The sequence below is a fragment of the Dermacentor silvarum genome, chromosome 4 (genome assembly GCF_013339745.2).
Source record: "Dermacentor silvarum isolate Dsil-2018 chromosome 4, BIME_Dsil_1.4, whole genome shotgun sequence".
NCBI lineage: Eukaryota > Metazoa > Arthropoda > Arachnida > Ixodida > Ixodidae > Dermacentor > Dermacentor silvarum.
The window spans coordinates 124,569,170-124,590,720 of record NC_051157.2 but is presented as its reverse complement, the minus strand read 5'-3'; the positions used below and the strand labels follow the sequence as shown (position 1 = coordinate 124,590,720).

The 21,551-nt window shown below is 45.2% G+C and overlaps 2 protein-coding genes across 17 annotated transcripts in view; both read right to left on the bottom strand.

The window, feature by feature from the left end:
* LOC119450615 (uncharacterized) overlaps positions 1 to 21,551 on the bottom strand; it is a 275,138-nt gene that overhangs the window by 200,885 nt on the left and 52,702 nt on the right. The window lies entirely within an intron of this gene.
* LOC119450613 (uncharacterized) overlaps positions 17,421 to 21,551 on the bottom strand; it is a 151,926-nt gene continuing 147,795 nt past the window's right edge. For 15 of the 16 annotated variants that reach the window (XM_049666043.1, XM_049666037.1, XM_049666036.1 and 12 more), the window contains 2 exons: positions 19,711 to 19,990; positions 17,421 to 17,659 (listed from right to left, as the gene is read on the bottom strand). In XM_049666043.1, coding sequence (XP_049522000.1) covers positions 17,456 to 17,659; positions 19,711 to 19,990 — 484 coding nt within the window. In that variant the 3' untranslated portion in view covers positions 17,421 to 17,455. The remainder of the gene's footprint in view (positions 17,660 to 19,710; positions 19,991 to 21,551) is intronic. The other variant, XM_049666040.1, reaches the window with a different exon arrangement.

Here is a 21,551-nt window from a genome sequence, read left to right as displayed (position 1 = left end):
ATGTTTCCTGAAAAGTATAGCGCCTTACTTCGTGTATTGCACACATGCTGCTATCGCTACAAATGCTTAGTGTTTCGAACGAAACTGCAACCTTCTGTTTAGCAAAGAAGACCGCTATATAGAAAAGCAAACTGGAATAATCCAATGAAGTTGCAACCCTACTTACCTTTCATGACGAGTTCGAGCAATTGTAACACCTTCCCGAAAGACTCTGCACGTGAAGTAAGAATGTTTTTTTACGAAAGTTGACTTTGACTAAGCGCTGTTCACGCTCGTAAAATGTAGTAATAGCCGATGCTCGCCGTGGCAACCGCATGGCCTTATCGAGAACACGAGTCACTGAGAAACGAGGAAAAGCAAGAATGCTGCATCCCGTAGTGTCCAACTACAGCACGACTTGTAATAGTTTCCTCGGTGTCTAGAAATAAGAACCACATTATTTATTATGATGAAGCAAAGTTACCTTCGGCTTGAAACAAATGGCCGTCCTATGTTTACCGTGGTGACTTACAACTGATGCTTACAAGGCGAAAGTCTTTCATGTTCTCACCATTGCTCCCATAGCTGTTCGTGGAGCGACAAACGACGTACTTTTAATCTCGGACTATTCTGACTTACTTTGGTCTCAGACTGATCCATATCTTTATTTCGATTCGAACTTCCATGAGAAGAACGTACGTTGAAAGAGCTCGCCCTGCTAGCACTTACTGAGTTATCGATAATTTGTCGTGCTGCACGCACAACATTCTAAGTTATACCCAATCTACAGCTACAACGTACAGTTTCACAGCGTTTACAACTGGTTTCAGCTTTCATCATCATCATCATCATCATCATCAGCCTATATTTTATGTCCACTGCAGGACGAAGGCCTCTCCCTTGCGATCTCCAATTACCCCTGTCTTGCGCTAGCCTATTCCAACTTGCACCTGCAAATTTCCTAACTTCATCATCCCATCTGGTTTCAGCTTTAGCAGTGGATAAAATTGAAATGCAGATTTCTACATTTAAGTTTCAACCACAGCTGACTCCCCCAATGCTTTCCTTGGCTGTTGTTTGTTGGCTTCTTACGGTCATGATTAACAAAAAATCAAGCCCCTTAGTTTTCCTTCTCATTCATAGTAAACATAAATACCCATGTTAGTGGACGGATACGAAGCTGTTACCGTAGCACAATTGGTAGTGAGATGCACGAATAATGCGGAGGTGGTAGGTTCGGCTCCCACAGGCGAGAAGTTAGCTTTTCGTCCACTTTCATTTCGCTTTTCCTTATTATTTTCGACATTTCAGCATAAAGAACAGCTAATTCCCCCGATGCTTCCTTGGCTTCATTTCAGTTGGCTTTATATTGGTCATGATAAATGAACGGAACATATGTACAGCGTATCGCAGCTATTATGCACCAAAATTTAAAGATATGCAAATGCCACGTAGCTCGATAGGACCAAAGTACTGTTGTTTTCCGTCCTTTGGCGATACTCATATCACTTCTTGCATTCGCCTAATTACACATTTAGTCTTTGGAATGACGCCTGGCACCGGCAAAAAAAATATATCGCCGAGAGCTAGTGGGGCTATACTAGTCAAGGTGAAACCAAATTAGGAAGGTCCACTAAGCTTCAACAATGTCACTCCCTCACCAGAACAGGAATTCGCCTCCCTGGTGCAGTATTCGGCCGCTACTGCTCTAATAAAGACTCCTGCAATTTACCCATGGCCCTCAGTCCCCAGCGGCTGCGGAGCACCTGACCAATGCGGTGGTCAGACCTGCGACGCGCCAGAGGGGGCTAAAAATATCTGGGCCCAGAATGGCCGCCAATAGAAACTGATCCTGGCAACTTTCAACAAGCGCATCCTATCGAGTGAGGCTAGCGTAGCATGGCTATTTGAAGAATTATCAGGTACTGCCTTGGATATTACTGGCCTTAGTGAGGTCAGAAGAACTGGTGAGGCATATACAGTGCTGACTAACGGCCACGTCCTCTGCTGCAGAGGTCTACCAGGTAGGAGCGAATTCGGAGTAGGATTTCTAGTCCATAACGACATAGCGGGCAACATTGTTGAATTCTACAGCAATAATTACAGGGTAGCAGTCGTCGTAATAAAGCTGAATAGGAGGTATAGAATGAAGGTTGAACACGCCTACGCCCCAAACTCCAGTCACGATGATCAAGAAATAGAACAGTTTTATGAAGATGTTGAAGTAGCAACGAGAAAGGTGCAAACTCAGTATACCATAGTCATGAACTTCAATGCAAAAGTGGGGGGAAAGCAGGCTGATGAGCAATCAATCGGCAACTACGGCATCGATTCTAGGAACACTAGAGGAGAGATGTTGGTAGAATTCGCGGAAAGGAATAGCCTCCGAGTAATGAATACTTTCTTCAGGAAGCGCAGCAACAGGAAGTGGACCTGGAAAAGCCCTAATTGGGCGACAAGGAATGCAATAGATTTCATACTCTCTGCCGTTCCAAGCATAGTGCAGGATGTTAAAGTGTTAGGTAGGATAAAGTGAAGTGACCATGGGTTACTAAGGTCTAGGATTCCTCTCAATTTGGAGAGTGAAAGAATAAAATTAGTAAAGAAGAAACAGGCCAACCTAGACGCAGTAAGGGTAAAAGCAGACTAATTCAGGCTGGTACTCGCAAACAAATATGCAGCTTTAGAACAGGAAGATAAAGACAACATAGAGGTAATAAATGAAACCGTAACTAGGACGATCTCAGAAGCAGCAATTGAACTGGGACGTATAAGGCACCAAGGCAACCAGTAGGTAAGTTCTCCCAAGTAACAAAGGACCATTATAATAAAGTAATGACAAAACATGAAAGTGTCAAACTCGAGAGATCAGATAGAATTCGCTGGACTGTCGTAACTGATCAACAAGAAGAAAGTAAGGGATATTCGAAATTATAACGTGGAAAAGATTGATGAAGCTGTAAAATATGGACTCAGCATGATATCTGTGAGAAAAAAACTAGGCATAGGACAAGGCAAAATGTATGCACTGAAAGATAAGCAGGGTAAGACAACAATTAAAATGGACACCGACCACGAAAGTTTAAAAAATATATAATAAGACGTTTCGGCTCTCTCACGGGAGCCCTGTTCCAACGCTTGACTTCATAAGCAGGGTAATATCATCCGCAATTTTGATGACATAGTAAAAGCAGCGGAAGAATTCTATGCTTAGCTGTACCGTACCCAAACCAGCCAAGCTACTTTCATTTGAAGGGGTGATGAACAGGATACAGAGGCCCCTTCTAAAACTAGCGATGAAGTTGGAAGGGCCTTGAAAGACATAACCCGCGAAAAGCTGCTGAAGAAGATGGAATAACAGTTGATTTATTCAAGGATGGAGGAGATATCATACTTGAAAAGCTTGCGGCCCTTTATACGCAATGCCTCACGGCTTCGAGTGTACCAGAAAGCTTGAATAACGCCTACATTATACTCAACCATAAGAAGGGAGACGTTACAGAATTGAAGAATTAGAGACCAGTTAGCTTGCTTTCAGTATTGTATAAAATATTCACCAAGGTAATTTCAAATAGCATCAGGACAACACTTGACTTCAACCAACCAAGAGAACAGGCTGGCTTCAGGAAGGGATATTCTACGATGGATCATATCCATATCATCAATCAGGTAATCGAGAAATCTGCGGAGCACAATCAACCTCTCTATATGGCTTTCATAGATTATGAAAAGGCATTTGATTCAGTAGCGATACCAGCAGTGATAGAGGCATTGCGTACTGAAGGAGTACAGGAGGCATACGTAAATATCTTAGCAAACATCTACAAGGATTCCACAGCTACCTTGGTTCTCCACAAGAAAAGTAGAAAGTTACCTATCAAGAAGAAGATCAGGCAAGGAGACACAATCTCTCCAATGCTATTCACTGCATGCTTAGAAGAAGTATTCAAGCTCTTAGACTGGGAAGTGTTAGCAGGGAGGATCAACGGTGAATATCTCGGCAAACTTCGGTTTGCAAATGACATTGCCCTATTCAACAACAATGGAGAGAAATTACAGCAAATGATTGAGGACCTTAAGCGAGAAACTGTAAGAGTGGGATGAAGATTAATATGCAGAAGACAAAGATGATGTTCAATAGCCTGGCAAGGGAACTAGAATTCAGGATCGCCAGTCAGCCTCTAGAGTCTGCAAAGGAGTACGTTTATCTAGATCAATTACTCACAGCTGACCCTGATCTTGAGAAGGAAATTTACAGTAGAATAAAATTTGGGGTGAGGGCATACGGCAGGCATTACCAAATCCTGACTGGCAGCTTACCTCTGTCGTTAAAAGAAAAGTGTACAATCATTGCATTCTACCGGTGCTAACATATGGAGCAGAAACTTGGACGATAACAAAGAATCTTGAGAACAAGTTAAGGACCGTACAAAGAGCGATGGAACGAAAAATGTTGGGCCAACGTTTAGAGACAGGAAGAGAGCGGTGTGGATCAGAGAAAAAACGGGAATAGCCGATATTCTAGTTGACATTAAGCGGAAAAAGTGGAGCAAGGGCAGGCCATGTAATGCGTAGGATGGATAACCGGTGGACCATTAGGGTTACAGAATGGATACCAAGAGAAGGGAAGCGCAGTCGAGGACAGCATAATACTAGTTGGAGTGATGAAGTGAGCAAATTCCCAGGTGCAAGTTGGAATCCGCTAGCGCAAGACAGGGGTAATTGGACATCGCCGGGAGTGGCCTTCGTCCTGCAGTGGACATAAATATAGGCTAATGATGATGATGAAGGTGATAAATTAATGAACTTCTATATCGGGAGTTTTTTGTTGCTCTACAATTCTCTCATTGACACTTTTGATTTGATTATAATATTTGGGAAGAGTATTTATTAACAGTAATTATGCAATTAGGTGGAATGGAAAAAATTATCTGAGTATCTGCAAGTGACGGCAAACAACATAACCATGATTCTGTCCTACGAGGCATTTGTATATTTTTAAATCTTGGTGCATTATAGTTGGAACACCCTGTATGAAATGTATTGCAAATTACGGTGGTCTGCTCCCGACTACGATCAGTTGCACTTCACTCCTCGAAGGGGCCGGACGTGTGTCGAGGAACCTCCTGAATAAAAACTTGTGATGTTGTGAACGTTGTTTAAACCGAGGATGCGGGACATTGAAGAGGTGCCGCGAAATGCTAGCGCACTTGTCTCGTGTTTACTGCTAAGTGACCACAGATTCTTTAAATGTCATAGGCACTCAGCGTTTTTCGCGCTACTGTAGACCGTCTAACCATCGATGCCGGGAACAGCAGGACCACTGATATCCCTATAAGTGCCTACGCCAGTAAATAGTAAATGCGGCAAGAATATGTTTAGGGCATTCATGCACACGTGCAGACATACACCTCAGAATAAACAACTAAAATGTTTCGACATTATCCAGAAATTATAAATGCAAACGTCTGAAACCTTTTGTTTGAAACAACAGAATCATTTTGTACAAACGAGCATGTCACTATTGTGTTTCTCAGTAAAGGTGGCCTTGCAGCATTCTTTCCGTGAAATACAGCTGCAGCACGAATGAAACAAAGAGGTAGTATGAGGTCTCCCAAATGACAAGATGAAGACAGGTGCCCATATGTTGAGATAAAACACATGCATGTCTTTCGCAACCGAAGCAAGCTGTACACGGGCGCATCCTTATATACCGGAATTGCAGGTGATACAATGCACCCAATGATTTTCTTTCCGTCGATGAAAATGACAACGATGAGGAACCTTTGTCGAGGACTTCCTGCACGAGCGCACTGTCTGCGTCATTGTGCGTCAAAAACTTCGCTTGGAGAGGCATGTCGCGGCTGGCCTGTGCCATGGAAGCTTCATACCACCAGTGCGCTTCAATAAGATTCATGATACCGGCACTGCCTGGCAGTCTGCCCCGCCGCAGGCAATGGCGGTAGATCACCGTCTACGCGAAGGCTGTTGCCATTCTTCGGGCGAGACAGTGATTGCATGTGGCGTTGTGCAGGTGCTTCACATTTTTGCACCATCTCATTTACGTCCCCATACATCTAGGGCTCTCAGCCCAATAGACTGTCGCGATCCTGTTGCACCCTCCTGTTACGGCGGGGCGGATGAATTGTACAACCCTAAATTTGGGGACTGGCCCCCAGTGCTGGTGGTGGTATATGTCACTTTGTACGAGGAGTTCACCACCAGTTGACAGTTGGACGGTGAGTGAGCGGCTGGGGCACGCCATGTGGGTTGTGGCATAACGGCGCAGACCCAAGACTTGCGGGCGCGGTACTTTATAGAAAACGGAGGGGCGCCTTGATAACGTTGCCGCTGTGCGTGCCTCAAGTGCATGGATGCCGCTTTACACGCATTTTACACATTTAAAATCTCTTTGTTCTTTATTGCGTGAGCGTTCTTTGGGTATACTTGACGCACTTTCCGGATGCTATCTACCAATCTATGTATCTTGGTATGTATCTAGCTTTTTTCCCGCCAACCTGGGCCACTGGGTAGTCCGTGATCGAATGGTTAGGGCATGGGGCTTCTGTGCTGAGGGAAAGGGTTTGAAACCAACCATCGGATCAACTTTGGTCGCTGAGTATTTACCAATGTGTATATACGTGCCTCTTTTCCACGAAGCTCTTTCACGCCGACATGGGTCACTGTAGATGCGGGACTTGGCGGGCATTGCTGTTCCAAGAAACTCTGACACCGACATGTGCACTCGGTCTATGCTGGTCTTTAATGAACCTCTTAGATGTCGGCAAAACGCTGGAAGCGTTCTCTACCTGAGGTTGGTTGCGCCGATGCTCGGTTCAAGTGCGACGCCGGCGAGCGGACCCAGAGGCGGCGAGAGCGCGGGAAGCAGCGGCAAAACGCCAGAAGCGTTCTCTACCTGAGGTTGGTGGCGCCGATGCTCGGTTCAAGCGCGAGCTTCGCGAGCCATCAGCTTCGGGTCCGCTTGCCGGCGTTGCCGTACTGTTGCAGCTTTGGGAGTCCTCACCTCCGGGTCCGCATGCCGGCGTTGCCGTGCTGCTGCAGTTTCGCGAGCCCTCAGCTCCGGGTCCGCTTGCCGGCGTTGCTGTTTTGCTGGAGCTTGCCACGCCCTAGACTCCGGGTCCGCATTTTGTCTGCGTCGCCGTGCTGCAGCAGCTTTCCGAGCTCTCGACTCCGCTCGCAGTTAAGCCGCCACTCTCGCCTTTCATCCATAGCGGGCGCGCCGTTATCAGAAGCGACCGTTATCACCCATGGCTGAAGAGAGAAAGAGAGCGCGCGTCGGGAACGAACGCCCTTTTAGGGTGCCTCGATGCCAGCGCCGCTGTTCGCTGGCATCGAGGCAACCTGACGCTCTTGTGCACCGCAGCGCCCCTAGCGGACTCCATGCAAACCAGAGCTACGGACGACGACGACGACGACGAGGGGGGGGGGGGGGGACAAGGCTCGACCCTAAGGTGCTTCGCCCATAAAAAAATACGCTCGGGTATGTCGGTCGTTTTTTTTGTCGTTGCTACAGTTGCTGTAGCAACGGCGCCTGCTTGCCTACCCGTTTTGTCGTCTGCACCGCTCATATCCTGACGCCAATAGCACGCATAGCTGGCATAGCTCTTGTGGTTCAAGGAGTGACGTTATCAGGAGGAACAAGTCGTATTATTATATTTCATTTATTTTATGCAGGCCAAATTGCAGGGCATTTGTCAGGTGGGCAACATGGAACTATACAAGGCACAGGAACAGAAAATAAACTAATTACGGAAACTAAGACTGAACGACAAAACTAGGCAAATGGTAAGGAGATATAATGGCAGTTCGGGTGGTCTCAAGGAATGACAGACAACAGCGAAAAGAAGCCTTTAATGCAAAGCTGACATTTCATCATCATCATCATCATCATCAGCCTATATTTATGTCCACTGCAGGACGAAGGCCTCTCCCTGCGATCTCCAATTACCCCTCTCTTGCGCTAGCGTTTTCCAAATTGCGCCTGCGCATTTCCTAACTTCATCATCCCACCTGGTTTTCTGCCGTCCTCGACTGCGCTTCCCTTCTCTTGGTATCCATTCTGTAGCCCTAATGGTGCACCGGTTATCCATCCTACGCTTTACATTTCCTGCCCAGCTCCATTTCTTCCGCATAATGTCAACTAGAATATCGTCTATCCCCGTTTGTTCTCTGATCCACACCGCTCTCTTCCTGTTTCTTAACGTTACTCCTAAGATTTTTCGTTCCATCGCTCTTTGTGCGGTCCTTAACTTGTTCTCGAGCTTCTTTGTTAACCTACAAGTTTCTGCCCCATATGTTAGCACCGGTAGAATGCAATGAATGCAATGACGTTTATCACTCTCTTTATCTGAGCACGCATCAAGTGCTAAGATGCTTCGCTTACTTCTTTGTTTCTCGCGGTGGTTTTCATGTCGTCCGGTTCTCTTGCAAGCAAAATTTCCGCATTCTCATCAAAACATAATAATGCGGAATTCGTGCCAGTGTTTCCTGCTTATGAATTTCACAAGGGTAGCTCAGATTATGTGTCTGCATAACTAGGGGAATCTTCTCAAAGACAAGGCTGAGAATTTACATTACGTCATGTCTCTGAACAAGGAAAGGCACAAGCACTCTGTGTAGTTGTATACAAATTGAACTCCCCCCGTCCTTGCGCATCGGCGTCTTCTGGTTCCTCCTGGCATTGAGCATCATTGAGCTGCGCCAAGCTTCCCTCAAAAATTGAAGTAACGGCTCCGCTTCGAAGTCGAGGCACATTCTTTACATCTAGTGGGACATCGCCTTTATGCTTGCTGAAGTAACTGTCAAAAATAAGGTGCTTCTTGAAGTGTCGGGCACATAATTTGTCCATTGCTTTAAGCGCTCACTTACTTTCAGGATTTTCTTGTCTCCACTGGTGCAGCAGCTGAAGATCAGGTGGTTCCGCGAAGAGCGAAAACTTCTCGCGTCCTTTGCCATACCCAGATTTACATCCGGGAACAATACACTGTCCGGCTGCTCAGTCTCTTCACGCACAAGTATCAAGATAGGCTCCGGCTAGTGACGAGGTGGCGCTGCGGAGCAACGATGTTCAGCGCCGTGCGCGGCAGGCGCCGTCTTACTTGAAAGGCCTCCGCGCTAGCCACACTAGTCGTTAAGAATATTAGGAGACTGCGCGTGTATGGACGTGCGTTTGGACGCTTCTTGTTTTGCTGCGTCCTATGTCACAAGTCCTGCATTGTGGCTTTAGTCACGTTGCGGGCCTAGAGAAGTACTTTCGCCCCTATGCACTTTGACACAAGTTATGGGAAGCAAGTCATGTGGAGCCTCTCAGCGAGGTGGACGGCGTCAACGTGTTCGCCAAGTGCCGTTCCCAACAAGGAAAGCAACATTACAGCGTTTCTTTGCGCGTGAGTGAACAACACCAATTACGATTTCTTTGCGCGTATAAGCCAATAATACGGACGTTATCGTCGCTTGAACAATGCTGGCATTATTCTGGAAGGCGTATTAAAATCCTGTGCTTTGCGATGCATGCTCTGTGAGGAGTTAGGTTCTGCGCTCTGTCTTGTAACTTCTCCGGACTGGTATAATGTGTGCTACTTCAGTAGTTGGCAAGTGACGACACTCGTAGCAAGTCTCGGAAACTATTCTAGCAGCACAAGCGTACAAATTTGTTGCATCGATGCTTTAAGAGGAAACTTTGTTTCGGGGACACCTTTCTAAATGCATTGGAACGGTGAATCATTTTCTCAGCAACCAAGGCACTGAATGTGGTAAGGTTTATTACATTTAAAAGAAACTTTAAGATTAGGTGAATGAAGCAGGCTTCTTATTTATGTTGTCAATGGCTTAAGAACATTTGTTTAATCACAACATTTCCAAACAGAAACTAGAAAATTCACAACTCTGTTAATCGTGAATGGAAAGTAATTTCACAGTTGTGTAAACTGTACCTAATATTACATCTAAAACGGACAAAATTAGATCTACAATAAATAGCTATGAAATATACGACCACGTGTGAGTGGGACCTCTGCACAGCTCTTGTAAACATCGCAACCAATTTGCGTAAGATACAAATTTGCGCATCAATTTTTTTTTCATTTATATAATCTAACTTACGCATTTGATAGCACCGTGATATCTGTTTATCGTGGAGTTGTGGGTTTTTAAACTTTGTTCTATATCATGGAAGCTTATCGATTTTCGATCATTTTATTGAAAACATCTGGTCTTTAATCAACTTTTTGCTTGCGACACTCACTAGGATTCTCTAGCTCATTGTCACTAGTTCCCAGATGACACACACGCAAGCGAAGCAGCGAAAATTCCCATGCAACCTACAAAAAACTACACGGCATTTGCTTACGAACAAGGGAGAGAGAGAGAGAAGGGAAGAAGGAAAGGCAGGGCGGTTAACCAGACATTGTCCAGTTCGTCCGCCCGTCCAGTTTCGGGCTACGCTACTGAGTATGCTGTGCAAAAATGATGTTACCACCACCCGTAAAACAAAACACGCAAATGCAGTTTCACTACCTCAAACAGTTACAACTTAAGCAAAGTATATCCTTTATATCGTACTAGCAAAACGCACTACTATATTAATTATAACTTTACTCTTCGCACAGCAACAATCCATTTTTTTCGTCGTTGTTGCTCCCACGGCCGCCCAGGAAATCGATACAGTTTGGCGCCCGGCGGACCTTTGTGGCTGTGGCAATTTTTAACGCGACAGTATCGGCACTTGTGGCTCCCCTTTCGCGGGCACTTTCAATCGACGCATTACAATTCGTCCAGTTGGAGGATGCCATTGTCAACGTCGAGAAAAATGTCGCAGTTTCTCCCGAAAGGCTAAGCATCGATTGCGATAGCAAATTAGTAGAGAGCTATTCGAAGTAGGGATAGTATCTTTATCGGCTGCATAAACTTGGACACATTGGCTTACTAACTGAAATAACAATCGTGGTGTCAGCGCGCACAAGCAAACATGAATAGATCGCACTGAATGACCGCAGCCAACGACTGTCAAAACGCTGGCAGCAAGCGCAGGTTCGCGCGGTCTATAGCTTCAACGGAAACTGAGCGGCGAATGCACAGCGCATACAAAGGTCAGAGCCGTGTGGAGATAAGAGACGGTGCGGGCGACCGGCACCGTCGGGCAAAGGGCAGAGAATTTGTTGGCAGAGGAAAAGCTGCCCCCCCTTTCCCCGCCCTCTTTCTGTTTCTTGCTTTCGCGTGGGAGATTGAGTGGCACGATAACCCTTTGGTGCCGGAGCACAGCGCCGCCCCGCCTCCCTCCCTGCCATACCCCTTCGGCTTTTCGCGCGACGGTCGCGTTTGCTTTCCACCGTGCGTTCGCTCTCTGTGATAGCGCGCGGGGGAGTTCACCCTCCGTGATAGCGTGCGTCCCCCGCGCGCTTTGGCTTGCGCATACGGCGCGCGGCGACGATTTTATCGCCCTTGGAATCTATACGCAACCTCACGGCGACGGCGACGCCGACGGCAGAAATCCGGTTGAAGTGTCCATATAATTGCTATCGCAATAAAACCCAACGCCATCACCGATTCTACACCTCTGACACCGTCCTCCCGCGCTTTGTCCGTCTCAGTGTTACGGCAGCGCTCCAACAGATGGCGCCGCGACCGCCGCAAACTTGACTGCGCGGAGCCTATACCTTGTTCCGTCAGGCATGAACAGACTGACCTAGAATATGGGAGAGTGTCCAAAGCGCCGTCTCCGGCTCCGGCCTTTTTCTGTGAACTGCCGCGCCGCGCCGCTACGGCTCCGGACCCATGGGCTTTTCGCGCTCGCGAAGTGCACGGGAAGCGAGGGTCGTCTGCTACACGCTGTAGTTTTTTGCGTTCGTTTTCCACGCAAAGCACTTAAACTCTATTTAACTTCAACAGTGTGGTGTGCATGGAGATTACCCATCTTTGAGCGTTTCTTTGTGCTTGGCCAGCAAGATAATGCAAAAACTAACGTATCAAACTCATCAGCACGGTCTATAGTGCGGGAACGGTAATGCGGTAGCTGTGTGTGCGTAGAAACGCGCTAAATGAGCCCGCGCAAGGAAAGAACGTAAAAAAAGAAACGTTATTCCCATGGGTACGCGGGCAATAGCACCATGCTTGCAAGAATAAGAGTAACGAAAAAAGTAAAATACTCGCGCAGTGAAGTGAAATACTTACGTGCGTGCAGTGACCGCTTCGCTAACCATTACGTGCTTTTCGCAAACGGTCAATAGTGGTTTACAGCTTTATGCATATGTATTTATTCGAAGATTTTTAGCCACGACCATATCTTATTATGAACAGAACAGATTGAGAAGGTGTAAGGGAAGCAAGATAAAGAGCCAAGACGGCCCTAACGCCGCAATATTGTTGGCTTATTTTGCTCCAGAGATTGCGTTACCCGAACAATTCTTGCTGTACGCTATCTCTTCAATACAAACTTCGCGCATGATGTACCTTAAGGTTCACCGTGAGCGAAGCTTTTTTTTTTCAAATTCAGACATTCGAAAGAAAAGCCATTCGATCCAGCCAATAGCTAAACAAACATTTTTTTACATTGAAATGAATGGATAGCTTCTACTGGCCTAGTCATTTACTAATTTGTTATGTAAAAGTTATTACTGCAATAGCCTTGTTTTAATAATCCGTGAATCCTCTCTGAAATTACCAACATGTAACTTCTCATTATATCATAGTTATTGTGTAACGTGTGATTTTTTACGAAACTAACAAGCATTCTTGGCACGTGAAGATGTTTGTGTTTGCATTATATTGAGTAGAAAATCGTCTTGAAAATTACTGTCTTTGATGCACTACAAATATCGCTATTGATTCTACATATTCCTAAAATAGTTACCTTCAATAACAGCAAAAAATACCCGCCGTGGTTGCTCAGTGGCTAGGGTGTTGGGCTGCTGAGCACGAGGTCGCGGGATCGAATACCGGCCATGGCGGCCGCATTTCGATGGGGGCGAAATGCGAAAACGCCCGTGTACTTAGATTTAGGTGCACGTTAAAGAACCCCAGGTGGTCTAAATTACCGGAGTTCCCCACTACGGCGTGCCTCATAATCAGATCGTAGTTTTTGGCACGTAAAACCCCATGACTTAATTGCAGCAAAAAATGACAATTTTATGTTCTGGGGATTAGTTGCCTCTTTCATTACGCAACAAGTACGTAATTATTTATCAGTAAATATAGTTGCTGTGGACGAACCAGCAAGCATACGCAATAAATATTTCTAAAGTTACTTTAGGAATATTGTAGGAAAGGGTGAGCCGGCAACCGCAGCTAAATCTTGCACACTCGAGAGAGGAAGACGGCCGGAAGCGCATGGTTTTCGTTCACGCACGAGCCACGGTGAAGAGGTGACGGAGACGGGAGCAGCGGGGTAGGGTGCTTTCTGCTTCCGCGGCTACTGCTCACAGAGCTATCTTGAAAGCGATCTGCGACGCGGCTGAAGTGTGCGCCCGCAGGAGCCTCATCTTGAAAGCGATCTGCGATGGGCCAAAGTGCATTCGCCGAGTGCCGGAAGCTACGTATGCGCTGCGCTTTCGACGTTCAGTTGGCGTTCAACCGAGAGCCCGCGCGAAGGTCAATTTGCTCGCTGTCACGCGCTTTCTCACTCCAGCGTTTTGACGAGCTCCCGCGGTCATCGAGCGAGATGTGTTCATATTTACCTGTGTGCGCGTGACACCGTGCTTCTTTATTTAGTTAGTAAGCGAATATTTACAACTTTATATGGCCGATAAAACTACTGTCCTTACTTCGTATGCAGCTGTCTACTAATTTGGTATCGCAATCGATGCTTCGCCTTTCGGACGAAACTGCGACTTGTTTTTTTTTTCACACGCACACGAAAACTGCACGGAAGCCTAGCCATAAACTGCCTCGCTGAAAAATGGGACAAATAATTTCACTAGACAGCCCATAGCCATCCAGAACAATCATCGCCTGTCAGTTCTTGTTGAAATCCAGACCGCGTGTTTGATGCAATTTATGGCATAGCCTCCGTTCGAAACACTAGAACAAGCTGTCGAAATATTTATATAGCATTAGCAAGGTAGTGCGTTGGGCGAGTTGGTGCATAGCTAAACAAATGAGTTGTGGCGCAAGGAAAGAAGAAGGAAAACCAAGGGGAGACAGGATAGGGCGCCAAACTTTCAACTAGTTTTATTCCCAGCACATCACCCAAATATATACATTTCCAAGCATGAGCAGGTTGTGTCAGCAAGCCTTCTGTTTCCCTCTACAAAAGTGAATGTTTGTTTTTAGATAGCGCAGTGAGGTAGCCTGTGACACGTGCTGCGCCTTGTCGTTGTGCGCATTTTTGGAAATGTATATATTTGGGTGATGTGCTGGGAATAAAACTAGTTGAAAGTTTGGCGCCCTATCCTGTCTCCCCTTGGTTTTCCTTCTTCTTTCCTTGCGCCACAACTCATTTGTTTATTTATATAGCTGTTGTCACAGGAGTTGTGAAACACCTTTCGGAACACGTTCCGTTGTCCGGGAACATTGTAGAATTGATCAATACAAAATCCGGCAGATCCCACGCCCTGCGGGAATTGATGTTATGCGAAGCATTGTGCCGGGAGCCTACCAAGATAACCAATAGTTACCAAGTTACCAATGGAGCACCAAGACGTAGGCGGCTGTTTCATGACCTGCATGACGTTCATGTCATGAGTCCTCAGGAGTCGCTTTAGCTATGCCTAAGAGACCTTAAGGCGAAAGCCTTAGTCATGCTCATGACAATGACTTCGACCATCAACCTTTAGCCTTTTTCTTCACTTAGTACCACATCCTAACCCGTTCCATCGGTTTTTGAGTGTTAATTTTCTTCGCTGAGACATTGCCATTTTTGGTGAGTCATGCTCATGACTATGACTTCTGCCATCACCGTTTAGTGTTTCCTTCACTAAGTACCCACATCAGAAGCGATTTCAGTGCTTTTTCAGTGTTAATCTCTTTTTTTTGGTGAATCATTGCCATTGCTGAGTCACGCTGATGATTATGACTTCTACCATCATCCTTTAGTGTTTCCTTCTCTTACTGCCCACATCCGAACCCATTACAAAGGTTTTTGAGTGTTTATGTTTTTTCGCTGAGCCATTGTCATTTTTGGTGAGTCAGGCTCATGGCTATGACTCCTGCTAACATCTTTTAGTGTTTCATTCACATAGTACCCACGTCCCAACCCATTTCTGTGGCTTTTAAGTGTTAATCTTCTTTCGCTGTGTTATTGTCATATTAGGTGGCTGTTTCATGACCTACATGACACGCATGTCATGTCATTCATGTCATGAACTATCATTTATGTTCGTCATACACTCTTGTCATTCCATGTCAATTTTGGTACATACCAAGTTAACGAAACGGCCGTGCGAGCATGAAGTCGTAGGCGGCTAGATAGATACATAGAAATATATATAGTTAGATAGATAGATAGATGCTCTTAAAGTGGCAAATGTTCGCCAAGAAATGCTTCACATTTAAAACCCGAACTCCCATGACGATAGGATTGCCATAAACCTCGACCCGGATTTTCAAACTCGCAGTATTTACACAAACTGAATGAGCTAAGTCATTCCCCCTTCACAAAAATTCATCAACTCCGGAAGCTGCAATAAATTCTAATATTTCGTCAGAAAGTCTCCTAGATGGCCACTTTTAGCCTATTGCTTGTTAAAATATTGTTACCAACTTTTAACATATTCTGGGGGCTCGTGGTGTTCAAGGACGAGAAACCGCAACACCCTCTTCTTGGCGAAAATGGTTTTTGGGCTAGAAGACACAGACACACAAAGAGGGAGACAGGACACACGAAATGCGACTTACAGATCATTCCTTTGTTTTACAACTCATTGCCTCGTCTAGAAATGAGTTGTATGTAGCGCTTCCAGAACACACGAAATGCGACTTACAGATAATTCCTTTGTTTTACAACTCATTGCCTCGTCTAGAAATGAGTTGTATGTAGCGCTTCCTGTGTGTTGTATCCTACTTTCTTTGTCCCTGCCTTCTAGTGCAAAAACCATTTTTGGAATGCATTTTCAACTCGCCCAAATCACCACAGTGACTCTTCGCACTTTTTCGGAAGGTTGATTTAAACTGGGGACCGAATTCCGGATTTCTAAATCGGTGGCTCCTTTTGTGACATTTCGGTATGTCAATGAATACAATGCTGAACGTTCCTTCACCGTTGTGCTTCGTTCTTCTATACCATCATCATCCCTCACCACACCTTTACGTCCTCACGCCCCTCCCTCTGGCCAAAGTAGCAGGCTAGAGCGCGCTAGGTCAGGCCGACCTCCCTGTCTTCATTAAAATAACTTATCTCTCATTTTCGCCTATTACCTCTCTGCCATTTGCTTTTTATGTGTTACCATCCGGGGCCTGGCGTTTTCGATCAGCACTCATTCCCTCCCGGGTCACTTTACACTCCCTCGCATGCACGTTGCCCATTCGCGCCTTTCATGGCCGGTGCATGTCTTTCTGCAGACCCCGGAGGATATCCAGCAGTGGGTACGCGCCTCTGAAGCCGCAAGCTTCGGAGCAAAAGAAAAGTGTTAAAAGCACCCGCAAATTGCTCTTTTATAATTTCATATATTTTCCTGGCATTTACGATATGTCCTGTTCAAAACATAAAATGCTGGCTCTCCCGTAATCCAGAGTAGATGTAAGCATGAAATGGCTACCGGAAAAGCAGAATGGTTTGGTGACGCCGGCCTGAAAGCTTACTGAGCCGAAATTAACCTGTTTTGAACTGAACCTTGTGGAACGTCTCGTCTCGGCCAAACAACCATCCCCACCGTGCCGTACGCTGGCGGCCTGGTCAGGCAGTGTGGCGCCATCTCGCGAAGTTTATGGAAGATCACCCGCGCCGCGGAACACGCGGAACGCCGGCGTTGAAAAGAGCACAGACAACCCTGCCTCAGCGCCAAAAGATGACGCGTGTATGGTGCCCTGTATCTGACCTTTTGGACGTCGCTGTTGGAAATTACAAATAAAAATTCAGCCTACTAGAAGTTACAGCTTCAGTGATATTGTGAACAAACATTACGAAGAACTCGGAAGCAATATTTTTTGTCCCTTGTTTGGGCAGTAACTTGCATATGTAATGCGGTCCTGTACGAAGAGTTGGGGGCCAGACACCGCATTTTTTTATCTTTTGACAGACTGCTCGGATGATCTCGTTTGTTCTCGCAACGATGCCCCGATATTCTCGTTTCAGTTCTGCTTGACGTCACGTGAAGGTCGCCGACGACGAGAGCTAAATGCATTTAATGCTTAAAACCAAATAGGATGGGCTAGTGCACACTTATTCTCGTTTGGTCTTCTACAGCCTGTAAAGCTTGTGTAGCTTGTCTACACAAGTCTCGTAAGTTGTCGCACAGCAGAAACTCCTCACGCATGGGAGCTAGAGCTAATAACCCTGTGATTTATTTTATTGCAATAAAGTATGCTAGGACTTTTTCAAAAATACTGTTCGTTGAAACAACCCTTTTATAGTGTATGACAACACGTTGTGCTTTCTTCTGATGAGCCCATTTGCCTTGTCTTGAAGCACGCCGATACCAACAGAGTAGTAGCGGCTGCCGGTCACTTCGTTATCTGTTTCGTACGCAAACCAGCCGTGGAATGTGACGTTCACTGTGAATTTACACATCTAAAATAAATAAAACATAGAAAAAAGACATGTGAGCAAGGTGTCGTTAGTAAAAAGTTAGCTGTAGAAACACGGCGACGAAGCCACCTGCGAACAATTTGTAAAAAAGAAAAGAGGAAAACAAAATTGGGAAGTTGTCTACTAAATTTGTTAGCGAAATAAGAAAAAAAATTATCAAAGAAACGTGCTGGTAACCCTAAATTATCCTCCTCCGGAAATGTTCACAAGAATTGGTCACTGAGTGGCTCCGAACATGTAGTTCAGTTTCTGTGCAGAATGGCTGCACGTGGTCGTCCTTGATAAATAGTTTAGTTGTACTGACCCGCGTTGTTGAAGGTCTCTACAATATACTGACATGAGAACAATGTCTCCGGGAGAGATTATTGCCCGCTTGGTTGCTCACTGTGATGGAAGCGGAATATGGTAATTAGATCACGTGTGTCGCGCATTGGTAACAGGCTAAAGAACGTCAAGCGGGAAAAGCTAATCCGGACCCATCCACTAAGAAATTCAATTCAATCGAGTAAATCGGTTCGATGAATAATTTCGATAACGCGATCAATCAATCCGCGAGTTAGCCAATGAACAAAGCAATGTGCACTCGTAGATCCCAGGCCGGAATCAAGCTGTGCTCAGGAAATTATGCAAGCTATCGCGGAAAACTAGTTATATTTGCAGAATGTTAATGTTGGCGCACGCTGCGCAAGTTTACAATTCCGAAGAAAAGGTATGAGCCTACTTTTCTGTAAAATAATTGCGAGGGATTTAGATAGTATCAGTTACAACCGTCTCCTTCGTCTAGAAATGTGGACAGAGTACAGGGTATAATTTGGCATAAATGCAACGCATTGTCTTATTTTGAACTTAACAAAATGTAAAACTTGCACTGATATATCCAGAGAAGTAATATTTACCGTAATGAACTAATAGCGCGTGCTCTAGACATTTTATTTGCAACCCTAACAGGAAAAGAAATAGCTCCTGATTTGGTCTTAATCGCTCGTTGCTGGTGTCATCGTATTTTTAATTCAAACAACCAAGCGATATTCAGTACATTCCCTACTGAGGAGCAGCCTTCTCGAACACAGAACTTCCAAATCTGCTTTAAGACTAGTGAGACGTGAACCTTGTGAGCTTTATTAGAGAACACTAAGAATGAAATATAAAGGCACTTTATTTCTTTCAGCGCAAGTGTATGTTCTCTGAATATATTAGTGGCATTACTTGGTTGCACACCCGGACACATCACTTCATTATTGAAAATACTCCTAGCACGTGCTATGCTTCTGGTAACGAAGAGAACAACGTTGTCGGTGAAATCTTCAACTTGCTGCTGTTAGTAGTTATTTTTGACGATTATCAATTGTTGCAGATTTGTGTCATATGATCACAAAACCACTTATGATATCTATAATGTAGGCCACCAAATGTTATTGCAATTTAAAGGCCAACTGCACCAAAATTTTGGTTGACATTGTGAGAAAGCCTAGCTTAAGGTCATGGAGATGAGCGTCTGTGGAAAATTTTACGTTTAAAATACGAATGATAGCGTCCCGAACGGCCGTGCGCCTCCTCGGCATGACCTCTAAGATTGAAATGGCCCACTCCTGCAATTTGGGAGGCCAGCATGCTGCGTAGACGTAGATACCAATGCCGCAGCGGGGTGGGCGGCAAGCCCTCTAGCCCTAGGCGCTGGTACTGCCGCGTGTTCTGATCTGTCTATGTGGTTCTCCAGGCGTGGTGACGCGAGACAAGCCGAGTGCCCGGCATTCAGCTCGCTGCAGCTATCTTGAATCCAGCGTGCTGGGACTTACGTCATAGCCACACCACCTTCGGGCGCGCATGTTCTGCTTAAGTACTGTTTAGAGGCTGCTAACAAAAAAAAAGTATGCAAATCCCAGCTCTGTGACTTTGCCAAGATTGGTTCAGTTGTGTACGTTAGGTACCAATTGATACTAAATTGAGCTAAAGTGAAATTTAATTCTACTTATCATTTAAGTACAACCGTTAGAAAAGCTGATGCATGACTAAATAGCTTGCATAAGTCTTACCTCAACGATTTTTTTAAGGCCTTTAGTTCGGCGTCTTCTCTTCTTAGGCGGTGTTTTTCTTTTTATTATGTTCCTATCATTGAAGTTCAAAGCCATATTTTTCTCAACAAGTTCTCCGTTTGAGACTTCAGCAACTGTAACGTTCACATAAATGGGTACAGGGCTGCATATTTTTTGGGGAATATACCAGGCAAAAACAGCCATCTTGACGTCATCGTCGAAGTCGTCTGACATCTCATTGTCGCACTCGAAGACTCCAGCGTGAGCAGAAATTGGGCGCCTGAAATAGAGAGCGGTAATGTCGAAATTGACCCCAACAATAAAAAAAAAAACGTACCAAAGTTATGACGGATATTTCAGGAGCCTTTCAAAAACGCTTTCGTACGATTCTAGCACACAGAAAAATGAATTTTAAAAAATATTTTGACGTGAAACCGCTTTTAAAAAGGCTCGAAAAAGGCTTTCTGAAATCGATTTAACGAAAACATGTTATACCTTAATCACTAATATTTTTGCAGCCATGCTATACCCACGCGCCTCACTTTAATGCGGTTGTGTAGAGGAATAAAGCCGTTATTGGATCATTGATGTGTCACGTGCGCAGATGACACCGTTGTCGCGCCACGAATGACGGAATCGAAGATAAATTTAGCCTTGCGCCCGGCGTTCGGAAAGGCGTAGCTCGCCAGTATGCTTGTCCATTCGAGCAGCTAGGAGTGATCCCGTTCGAGAGAGCTCACAACTCCATAGCTGATAGATTATCAGACTCAAAGCGGTGTTCTTCAGAAGTTGTGAGGCCTACAAATGCGTTATACGTTGTACATATTTCACGCTCGTTCGCCGACTTGTCATTAGTAAAAGGTTAGGCCTTGCAAAGAACAATTCCTAAAGCTACCTAAAAACAGCGCTGCAGTGTACGATGTTGAAAATATGAAAATATGAGCCCCAGATTTCAACTCCGCACTCAATGATCTACTGATGCTGCTTTGTGAGAGGTACATGAGTTAAGAGCAGGGAAATTTACGGCGCGTGTTTGCTTTACATTTCTGCGTAGTTTATCAGGTTACATTACAACATTGCTGACTGATTTATTAATGAAATTATAATTTAGCCTCTTATAGCCAGAATTCTTCCCCTGAAGATAAATCGTCGAATCTCCGTTACAAATCCTTGCATGCGAGGTAAGAAAATCAAAATTTACGCTCACATCATTCGCTACCACGAGCGAGAATTGTAGACCCGTTTAGGGAAAACTGAAACGGCCCTCTAGCACAAAAGCATGCCTTTCTCATTTTCATTTGATTACCTTAAAAACACCTTGCAGGCTATTACATAAGGGGTTGGAATACACGAAATTGAAGTAAAGGTTGTCCACAATATTATTTACAAAGCACATATTTCGTCCATGAAGGAAGATGAAGTGATGGCAGCAACGTGGTGGGGAAGCCGTTCCAGTCTGCTGCTGTGCGAAGACAAAATTATGGCCAGAAGGTGATAGTACTTGCACGTGGATGCGCAACATTTAGTGCACAGCGGTAGAATGTAAGTAAGAAAGTGGTAGAATGTAAAGCACGTGGTCAATTGAAATGGTGCAGTAGAACTTGTGAAATAACGATAAACTCGCAACATGGCACCACTGGCATAGCGTGTCTAAGCCAAATTCTGTTTTTAATGATGTCACGCTTCACGAGTATATCATACGAGTATGTCGAACTCATTATCCTTCTGGCGCCGTTCTGTGTAGATTCTGGTAAATTGTTGGCGTGGGTGGGGGTAAATATGGTGAGCATTGCATAGGGATAATGCCTATTGGAGTTTTTGCCGACTAGCCTTACATGCTA